Raw genomic sequence first — 11405 nt, forward strand, 5'->3', positions numbered from 1 at the left:
AAGCTTTGCACTCAACAGACCATTATTCAAACTCATATTTTTCGCAGGAAAGAAAAACGGGACACCTTTGCAAGAAATTAAGCTCAAGTGCTTGCATAGCAAGTAATCAAGAGTCATCAATTCACTATAACTTTCTTCAGTTTTATTAAACCAAATAATGAAAACAAGAATTACAATTGCCACTTCAAGGGTGGCATTATTCTTATAAAGAAACTATTGAGGAATGTCCCCTACTGTGCAACTTATATCCTAAATAGGGTCCAGATTAAGAAACTATATCCCCATTCAAAGCTGAAACTATTCTATCAATCCTAAGCTCTTACCCTCAATTGGATACAATCTCAGAAACAGAATTCATATCCCAAGTAGCTAACCCCAATCAATCTTTAACCAGAAAACAAAATTTTGCTCAATTCCTAACCAAACATCCAGAAGGGGTCCTTTGCCATAGCGAATACTCTTAGGCTCTGTTCACTTGCGTTCCCGGGAAAGCAAATCCCTCGAAAACAACATCTTTTTTCCTTGACAAAACCTTGACATGACATAATTCTGGTGTTCACTTGCTTTCCTGAGAAAGTAACAACCTAGGTGGAAAATGTCAAATAATGACAGGGAAATTGCCAAAAATGATGTGGAAATGTCTCTTTTCTCACTAGTGTGGGAAACCAAATCCCACTATTTTGGTTGGATTTGCTTTCCCGAGAAAACTAGTGAAAAAGGGTGGGCAAGAAGTTTCTCGAGAAACCTTTTCCTGCACAGTTCCTACACATGTGAACAGGAGCGGGAAACCTTTTCCTACACAGTTTCCCTGGATTTCTTTTCCTAATGCCACGTCAGATTCCCGGGAAACCTTTTCTTTTCCATTCCCGGGAAAACAAGTGAACAGAGTCTTATAGTGGCATCACTTTAAATTCGCCCAACTCAGTTGTGCATTTTATTCATCATTTTTTTCTCGACTCAAAAACATATCAAATCTTACTCTTTCTTCTCTTTTCTCCTTATACGTTGATTATAGACCTGTGAATAAGGGTGGGGCCCACCATTTTATACCTCATGTGGGGTGGGACCCACTATTTTATACCTCTGCGTAGCATGAGACCGAAATACTAGTCCTTTCCATAACTGCATAGGTTAAGCTATTTAATACCGAAATTTTAGCTGGTATAGTCTAAATATTTTTCAAAAAGTAATGTTCAGCTTTCAAGATAGGATGATCCAAACCGTCCATTTGATGGGCCACAATGTAAATAGGTCGTCCACTGAAAATCATTTTCCATAGGATGATCCCCCAAAAATCATTTCTATAGGATGATCCTTGCCTTCCGATCTATTATGCAAACCTCTATAGATCTGAGGGTTGGGATCATCCTATGGAAATGATTTTCAAGGGGACAACCTATTTATAGTGTGGCCCATCAAATGGACGGTTTGGATCATCCTATGGTGTAAGTCGTACAGTACTATTTGAAAAACGTACAGTACTATTTGAAAAACAATGGACTATAGAGAGAGTAATGTGCAGCTTAGAACTTAGAAGCGCCCCCCCCCCCGGATGTCGATATGGAGTAGACAAGCGTTGGATTTATCTGGAATCTACCCCGAAGAATAGTGGCAAGTAGTGTTTGGTACTCAACCTTGTAGAGTTGTAGTAGGGAGCGTCATTACCAATATAAAGGAAGAGAGGTTAAGAGAAAGGGAAGAAAAAGCATCGTTCTAAAGAAATCCAAGCAAAAAACTTTCTTTTTTTATGGTTTTGGCTTGGATTTCATAGGGAGGAGATAAAGGTGACACATTGGAAGACAAGAAATGATTAACTAGGAGAAATCATTCTTACTCTCCAATTCAATGCTACATTAGCAACCAAACAAGGGAAACTTTTGTTGACGTGGCACCGAAATGCCAACCAAAACCCCAAAAGCCGCGATGCGACCAAAACATAAGAAAGGAAGAAGAAATAGTGGGTATTTAACAATACAGCGATGATAAAATCGCACCCCCTGTAGGATAATTCGCACCACTGTAAACGTCAAAAAAGCGTTAAAGTCTGCCACATAATTCACGATATAGGTAGGGCTAGCAATTTCACCCGTGAAACCAGGGATCCGCCTCGCCCCGCCCCGAACGGAGCGGGGATTCTCCGATTTGGAATAGGAATGGGACGAGGACTTAAAAAATTCCCCGAAGTGGGGACGGGGCGGGGATGGACCCGCTCGCCCCGTTTTACTATGCAAGCCATTATCAATATCCTCTTATTTTAGTATTGTTTTAGTGTTTTTTAAGTTAACAGTAATTTTTTTTTCATGCTAGTGATATTGGCACTACTATATTTTGATAGAGGAAAGTGTTTCTAGTCCGGCCAACTAGAGATCATTCTCTAGTCCACCACCTAAAAACACATGGGTCCCACATATTTGGGTGATGCAAATCATTCATTTGATGGGCCCTGACATAGAGACGGTGTCCACAAGAAATTAGCTTCATAGGATCATCCCAACCCTATGATTTGTGGAGCTTAAAATGTATGGCTATAAACCGCCACAAATCTGTCCATTTTTTAACTCCACAAATCGAAGGGTTAAGAAGATCCTATGAAGCTGAATTTTTGTGGACATCCTATCTATGATGAGGCCTATCAAATGAATGCTTTAGAACACCCAAATATGTGGGACCCATGTGTTTTTGGGTGGCGGACTAGAGAATGATCTCTAGTCGGCCGGACTAGAAACACTTTTCTCATTTTGATAAGTGCACAAATACGGCTTGTCTTTTTCTTTTTTTGGGGTGTCAAAAAGCTTTTTTGAGGTGATGATTTTTGTGTGAGGCGGGTTGGGGATTAGGTATTCGCCACGAGGGCAGGGATTCCCCGCCAACCCGAAGCGGGGACAGGGAGGGACGGGGAATGGTCCTCACGGGGAGTGTAACGCCCCGCCCCGCCCCGTTGCCAGCCCTAGATACAGGGGTGCGAATTTATCATCGGTCTAACCAGAGAGAGAGAGAGAGAGAGAGAGAGAGAGAGAGCGATGCGCAGGATAGGCTATTTAGCACCAAAGGCGTAAGTTAGAAGCTGCCCGTACGTCGATTAGAAAAGAAGAAGGAATAGGGGCATTTGTTGAGTAGAAGGAAAGCATGACAGTAGAAGCAGGGCTAGGATACGCCTTGCTTGCCCTAGGTCCAGCCCTCTCTCTCTTTGTTGCCGTTATCTCCAAGAAACCCTTCTTGATTCTCACCGTTCTTTCTAGGTTCCTCTTTTCTCATTTTCTTTTTCCATTTCACATTTCATCTCTCAGATTATCATATTTAGCGTTTGAATCGCTTGGAATCGTGTGAGAATTAATCTAATTCGTTGCAAATCAAATGACTTTTTTTTTATCGAATTCGTGAATTATTTCAGTAACATCGTAATTGACAGCAAAGCCCTAGCTAATTTCTTGAAAATGGAGTAGATTTATGTCTCATTTGACTAATTTTGAATTTCTTCTTTATATCTGTTTCAGTAGCCTATTTAGATAAAATCGCTGCCTTTGTTTCTCGAAAGATGATGATTCTTTTGGGAATCAAAGCTAATTTTCAAATAATGCAGTAAAATATGCATGTTTTTATGTTATTAGGGTTCTTTTCTTTGCTGTTCGCAATCCACTGAGGAGAAATTTTAGTTTTTTAATTTAATTTTCTGCTTTGTTTAGTTCTTATTTCATGGAATTCGTTGTTAGTTTTCTGCTGAGAATTTGCATCTTTCTGTTCGAACTATGTCGCAAATATCTCCATTGTTTTCAAAATATAGTGTTTTTATTGCCATATTTTGATAAAACGACAAAATCCCAAAATAATCCCGAGAATTTATAAAAAAATGTAGTGATATTTTCATTTAGTGCGATAATATCATGATATTTTTACAATATTTTAATTTATATATTTTTATATAGGGAAATGATATCAGCGCAACCATGTTTTTCTTTTTTAATTGGCTTGTGAGAGCTTTATGGGAACTTTAATAACCTTTTGACAGCTCTTTAAATACTAAGACAAGATGTGTTAGTGCATATAACAAAACATGGTTGTGGTGATATCATTTCCTTTTATATATTTTTAAATAATTAAGAGAAATTTCCGAGAACGATATTTGTGATATATGATATGAAAAGACGTACAGGACTTGGGAGTTTTTTTTTAACACATATTTCATGCTTGATGCTTATGATTATGAACTGGTTTGTGAGTGCAGTACATTGTTATGGCTTGTAAGCCTGATTGTTCTATCAGGAGTATGGAGGGGGTTTCTTCCCCTGAAATCAACAGCGTGGTGGCCATATGGGATTCTTATAATCACGTCCGTTGCTTTCCAAGAAGGGCTTAGGATTCTCTTCTGGAAGATTTACAAGTATGTCATATTGTTGGCACTGTCAGCCCCACTAATGTTGATGAAACTTATGAATTAGCATGATGAGAATTTATGGAAATTGTATGAGAATGTTGGAATTGTCACTTCATTCAGTATGCATTGGAATTTTTAACGATTTCATCAATTTTTAAATTAGGGTTATTTTTTCGATACATAACCACTACATTCGTTTTATCGAGATGTGACCGTTACATAGGATAAAGGCTGTTTTTGTTTTGCATATAAGAAGCTTGTTCAAGAAGACTATTAATTCTATATCGTCTTATGATGTTGTTCCATAGAGTTGCGGAGTCAATGTCTGGCACTTGATTTGTAGTATTGCATTTTCAGGTGCTACTGCGTTTTCCTGATAATAATGATGTGAAAATTCATAGGAAGAACAGTGTGGATATATTAGGAAAAACTTCAGTGCATGGCATAACGCTTCGTGAAGAACACATATACTATTAAAGAATAAATGCATGGGTCTTCTACTCAGAGTTTTGCTCTTGCTCAAAATCTCCCGATTCCTAGATAGCTTATTTTCTACTTTTTGTTACAGGTCCTACTTTTCACTTTTCTATAGAGATGGGGACCTCTTCCCTTATGGAAGACTTTCTTTATTTTTGAATTGTAAGATATTTTTTTGGTCAATTTACGTTGTATTGATAATGCTTTGATAAGCTTGATTCTGCAAATTAAGTGTTCAATTGATAGTGGGCTTCAATTGATGTACACTTAATACCTGTGAACAGAAACAGATATTAACTAAAACTACCTTGGCTAAGTCTAACTGTAGGGACAATTCTTAACTAAGACTACCTGGGTTGTCTAACTGTAGAAACAATTCCCGTAGTATATGAGCCGGTGCCCAAAAGCTCAAACTCCCTCAAAAACTTGCCAAGAGGCCTGGGCAAGTCGACTCAGCCAGTCAAGCAAGTCACTTAACAACATTATAAAATATAGAGCAACTATGAATAGAATAATATTGAAAATTTATTTTTAGTTTTTGTATTACTCGCCATAGTCAATGAAACTCAAAACTTAGTTGCCTTGGTCAAGTCCTTGGTCTTGTGAAGTCCCAGTTGAACATATAACTCACAGTACCCTGTAATGACATGTACACCACTAGAACTTTTGCACATGCATGTAAATTGTACAAATGTACAATTATGCATACTTCCATGGGCAAATGTTTATCTATTAATATATGTAGCACATACAGTCAACTTCTCATTGCATTTGGCTTTTTTCATTACTTCAGAGCTCATTGACCATCAAATTTTATCATTTCAAGGATATCATTACCGTGATTCCTAAATATAAATACAATAATGCATACGCGGGAGTCAGTATTCCACTTTTCCGTATTAAAGTTCTCTATGTTTTAGATTTCAAAAATAGAAATGCAGTAATGTCTACGTGGGACTCAATCTTCCAATATTCCATATTGAATTTTTATCAGTTTTAGATTTCAAATAATGATGTTGTCTAATTCCCCTGAATTGTTGCTATCCCCATATTCAGTTGATACTGTTCTTGTGTCAGCATTTCTTCAGCATCCTTGCTTTCTGGTTTTGGGTTTTTCAGTTTTGCCTGTATATGTTTTTTTGGTTTAATTATATGCTGAATGTCATGCTTTATATTAATATTTCCTCATTTGAACTTTGTTTAGGAGGTTAGAAGATATTTTGGATGCTTATGCTGACAGAGTTTCAAAACCTCACCTCTTTTTGACGGATAAGTTGCAAATTGCCCTAGGTAAGCTTCCAAGATATTTATGGTGGTAACCTCTCAAATTAATTTCTAGATTAAGCCTTGATGATGGATTCTGGCTTTATTGCTGTCAGTGTTAACTTGTCGGGCAATTAGCTTTGTAATCACTGTAATTAAGTTCATTCCCTCCAGATGATAAGAAAGCCTTTTCTGGCATCGTTACAATATGCTTGAAAATAAATAGATGCTTTTTTTGGCATCGTTACAATATGCTTGGAAATAAATGGATGATTTTGTCTCTCTTGCTTTGACTTTTTTCTCGTAAGTAATCCAAAGAGGAACACTTAAAAGATAAAGATTAAGTCAATCTTTAACATCGACAAGCTGCATATTTGGTTATGAACTCTAGACACAGAAAGCATATGGTTTGTGGACAATGATGGTATTTATCTCTGGAACTGCAGACATCAGATTTATAATCATTGCACAAAAGTACCATGACAACTTGCACATTTTGAGGTCAATAAGCAAGTAGCTTTGATTGAAAAAAAAAAATGGTCCCCGAATTGTTATTTCTATCGCCAAGAACTGCATCTCTGTGTGGGTTTCTGTGTTATATGTAGTCATTTTTTAAAGGTTTTGTCCTTGTATCTTATTAATGCTAGCTTCAACGTTTGACCTTTCCTTTGCATGGGGTGCCCTGGCCACACCAAGAGTTTTGGCCTTTTGTTGAACCATATTCTAACAGTTTGCACCATACCTTTTTTTTATTCATAACACCCTGGTATGTTTTTATGTATTAAATAACTATATATCATCTAGACAAAAGGGCACCTAAAAAAGTCAGTCAAGCGTGTCACTTACAGCCTGTGTTAAAAAAATATGTCAATTGGCTTGGAACACGGGTGACACAACTCAGCCTGAGCTGGCTCTGAGTATTAGGTACAAACTCAAGTTCAATCAAAATTTTATAAATTGTTGAGTTTTTCGTTTAAACCTAATGTTTCTGATCAAAGATGTAACTAACGGACCAAATCTTCCTTGCCTTTATGGAGAGCATTAGCCCCATTAGCTTTATTTTGGATCATAGTTATCAGGTTGGGAAGCAAATTCCGGGAGCGAAAAGTGTAACAGAAAAGGGAAACACGGAGAAAATAGAGGGGAACGAGAAACGGAGAAATGGTATGAGAAACGCATTGAAAAATGTCGTCTCAGGAAACACATTAGAAATGTTTCAGAAACGATAGAGAAACATCAATGGAAACGCATATGAAATACAAGGGAAACACAAAATATATGTTTTTGTAGATTTAAAATTTGTTTGTTTCAAATTTCTACGGGATTTTACGCATAAATACATATAGTTATAAATTTTTCATAATTTTTATTTAAGTAGGCATACATAGATGATTTATTATGTTCTTTATTTATTTTATTTTTAGCATACTTTTTTTACTTATTTGTATTTTTAATTATAATGCATGCTATTGGTTTCCTTTTTTAATATCTGTTCCACAATTTTTTATTGTAGTTTTTGCAAAATATTTTTTGTTAGTTTCACACATGTTTTACAAAAAATTTCACGCATTTCCCATACGTCTCTCAAGTGTTTCTCATATGTTTCCCACGTGCTTCCCATATGTTTCCCACGCGTTTCGGAAAAGTTTCCCCGATTTTTCTTTCGAAATGTCGAAAAACATCTCTGCAACGCATTTCAGAGGAACGAGTTTCTCACCTGCCCAAGGATTTTTTGGCGACTATCGTTTGGATATGTGAAATCGATGTGCAGGTCAACCCTACAGACTCTAGAAACAACTGTGATTCCTAAATAAAGACCAAGATGACACTAAACTATGAAACTTGTCACCTAATTGACCTGGGAGGCAAACCTGGCAACTGCCATATTTGGATCATTGACCATTACACCATCTGTGTAGAGGGGCCAGGTTCTGAAAATCAGAATCAAATCGTAAATCGTAAGAGGGTTCGAATCGTAAATCAGATTGTAAAGCGTAAGATTTTTTTAGATTTATATATAAAATGAGACATAAGGGAAACATGAGGTAGGGGCAGACCGAAAACAACTTGGTAGAAATAGTGAGGAAAGACTTAAGGGCTAGGAACATAACAGAGAACATGACCTTGGATAGGAGAGAATGAAAGAAAATGATCCATGTAGACGAACCCAACTAGTGTCAGGATTAGACTTAGTCAATTTGAGCCGGGTAGATCCTTTCACCTTCTTCATGAAATTTTTTTAAAGGATTCATTAGCCGACCCCAACTACTTTGGGACAAAGGCTTAGTTGAGTTGAGTTGAGTATATATAAAAATGAGAAAAATATTAAAAATATAAAGTGGGCAAAAATAAGAATAAAATGATTAACTATCTATTCTTCATTCAAAACTATTAAATTAAAAATAAAATTCTATGATTAGTAATCCAAAGCACAAACTAAATAGTGAATTATATTGGGATTAGACCTGTAGCTCAATAGTTGAGGCTTTGTATCTCAACCTTGAGGTCGTAGATTCGATACCAGCTTACCTAAAAGGGTGGCCCAGTGCACGAGGCTCTTGCCATTGCGGGTTCTGGGGAGGGCTAGATGTACGCAGCCTTACCCCTGCTTTGCGGAGAGGCTTTTTCCGCTACTCAAACCCGTGACCACCAGGTCACAATGGAGCAACCTTACCGTTGCGCCAAGGCGCGCCCTCTCGATCCCAGCTTACCTACCCCCAAAAAATAGTGCATTTTTTCTTTGGGATTTTAATCATAGATCATAAGATGTAACATCAATGCTTTAGAGTAATCCCATTATTTGCATCTCAACTTCATTCTTCTTCAATCTTGAATGCCTGCTTACTTCATTTCAATTAATGGCTTACTTCATTTCAATTAATGTTGTGCAGCTGGTGGTTTAGGTCATGGTGTGGCTCATGCTGTCTTTTTCTGTCTTAGCCTTTTAACGCCTGCATTTGGTCCAGCAACATTTTATGTCGACCGATGCTCACATGTACCATTTTTCCTTGTTTCTGGTGAGACATCTTTCTTTCTTGTTCCTTGGATTTCATTTATGTCATTCTGCATTTGATCACCACATCTTTAACAGTATATTTAGATGTTAATTTGTTGAACTAAACTTCTTTTTCATGCATACTGTAGATGAGAATCCCAAGCCGAACTGATTGATTAAATAATTTTTCTTTTTCTACTTTTGGCTGTTCATTAACTGCTGATAGCCTTAATCTGGTCTCCGATAATGGTTCTGTTGATGCAATTTTCTCTTTGCTTTTTGGAATCTTATGTATTTGGAGTTGTTGCCATTTGTTGATTTTTGCAGTTCTTTTTTTTTTCCTGTTCGTGTGCGGCTATGTAAGCCCTTTCGTTTTTACCGTTCTTTTTCTTAAATATTATTCTTCGTCATCATTCAATAAAAAAGTGGAACGAGGCTAATGTTTACATGACTGATTTAGCTATACTTTGCAGCAACAATTGCTCTTGGGTTTGTAACTATACATACATTCTCGATGGTCATTGCTTTCAATGGATATGCAGAAGGGAAGAAAACAGATCAAATATTTGTTCCCATTGTCCATCTGGTCGCAGCCCTGGCGGTAACTATCTAGATCGTAACTATCAGTAAAAATATTCAATTTCTACCTTCTTGTTACAGTATCGTAAATATCACAAGAATCAAAAGTATTTCTTAGGCTCCATTTCTTTTGACGTAAAATGGGTGTAAAAACAAATTTTACGCCCATTTTTACCCTTAAAAATGAATATACAATTTGTTTTACTTCCATTTTTACCTCGAAAGAATTAGTAGTGAAAAATGGCAGCAAATAAAACTTGCAATGTCTTTATTTCTTTATTTTTTTGAATACATGTAATGACTCTTCAAAGAGCTATTAAAATAGTTCATACCCATCTTTTACAGATTCGCAAATGCGTACTACTGTAGTAGCTCATGTATAATTTTAGGAATGCTGGGCCTGGTTTTTATTTTATCTGTCAAAATTTGAAAAGGGAGATTTTTAACATCCACTTGCCCTCTTGGTTATGTTATACTTATAACTGGTTAATTGACAAGTTTCCAAAGCTGGAACTAAGCTTGAGCTCTACAAGGGCCTGAGTCTTAACTTGGTGGGGTACTTGACAAGTAACATTTTCCATTTCAAATTGCTTGTGTTTTACTCTGTTTCATTGAGTGTTTTCAGTACCATATCGAATTCTATTGGATTTTTTTTTATTTTTTTAAAGAAGCCGGGATGCATTCTCAACCTCTGTGTTTTCAGTACTATATTGAGTTCTATTGGATTAGAAAAAACAGGGAAGCCAAGATGCATTCTCAACCCCGAACACTGATCAAGTTATCTAGGCGCCCCATGTTACATGGATTCTTCTAAATGGGCAAAGTACCCATGTCAGACACGTTTGGATTCCAACACTTCAGCATTCATTGAGACACTTCTTGATCTATTTTTTTTTTCCAAATACTACTATCACAACTTTAGAATTACCACATGTTTGAGTTTTACCCATTGTAATAGTAAATTAGTAAGTTTCTTAAATGAATATAAAATATCACATTTATTTAACGTACTAAATTTTCAATATATTACTTGTTCTAATCATAAAATTTGAGAATTGATTAAAATATTTTAGCTAATCCATGGATCTTTCTTTTTGAGGTTTGTTGAATCCAACACTCATACCCAAGTCGGTTTTCAACGCTTGTACCAGTACTAATGCAACAATCAATTGTTCCTTTAATTCTCGAGTACCATTATTCCAATCGGAGTCGAGGTTTCTAGATTTTGTGCTAAACTGTGCTGATTGCAATTTGTATTTGATGTTTTGGTCACTCTGATGGACTTTGCCTTTTATTTGCAGACACTGATTAATGTTGCACCTGGGGGTTGCATCATCGGAGTTCCTGTCCTCTATTTTATGGCAATCTTGACTTTGCTGCATTGTGGGAAAATGGTATGGAGAAGACTCACTGAATATCCAAACAGACAGGCGGTTATGGTGCAGTGATTCCAATACGTAATGTTCCTCACTTCTTTTCAGTTTTTATCTTGTAATCATCTTAAACTTTACTTAGTAGCTTCTAAGAAAGTGAGAAGTGAGATTTAAGTGGTAGGGTAACCCTAACGGTAGAGCAACCCTAGTGCAACCACTTGCTGTAATGTATATGCACTTTTGAGTTTGTGGGGTTGAATCAGTTTTTACCTGCTAAAAAATAGATTGATTGCCAGGATCAGGGGCTTGAATTGGCATTTTATTCTGATTCTACCCCATTCCAACA

The 11405-nt window shown here is 36.7% G+C and overlaps 1 protein-coding gene across 1 annotated transcript; it reads left to right on the top strand.

Annotated features, from left to right (window-relative positions):
• Positions 1-2929: 2929 nt before the first annotated feature.
• LOC143847176 (gamma-secretase subunit APH1-like protein) lies at positions 2930-11405 on the top strand. Its single transcript, XM_077355905.1, has 6 exons — positions 2930-3239; positions 4223-4378; positions 6054-6139; positions 9004-9129; positions 9581-9708; positions 10988-11405. The coding sequence occupies exons 1-6, from the start codon at positions 3127-3129 to the stop codon at positions 11132-11134; spliced, it is 756 nt and encodes a 251-aa protein (XP_077212020.1). The 5' UTR covers positions 2930-3126; the 3' UTR covers positions 11135-11405.

The sequence above is a fragment of the Tasmannia lanceolata genome, unplaced genomic scaffold (genome assembly GCF_043159265.1).
Source record: "Tasmannia lanceolata isolate RefF3 unplaced genomic scaffold, GAP_Taslan_0.1 ptg000015l, whole genome shotgun sequence".
Taxonomy (NCBI): Eukaryota; Viridiplantae; Streptophyta; class Magnoliopsida; order Canellales; family Winteraceae; genus Tasmannia; species Tasmannia lanceolata.

What these genes read in the sequence shown, in the direction of transcription:
- LOC143847176 (XM_077355905.1), top strand. Translation starts at nt 3,127, where the DNA reads ATGACAGTAGAAGCAGGGCTAGGATACGCCTTGCTTGCCCTAGGTCCA. An exon ending in ATTCTCACCGTTCTTTCTAG is followed by an intron (nt 3,240 to 4,222) that starts GTTCCTCTTTTC and finishes TTGTGAGTGCAG; the next exon opens with TACATTGTTATGGCTTGTAA. An exon ending in ACCATTTTTCCTTGTTTCTG is followed by an intron (nt 9,130 to 9,580) that starts GTGAGACATCTT and finishes TATACTTTGCAG; the next exon opens with CAACAATTGCTCTTGGGTTT.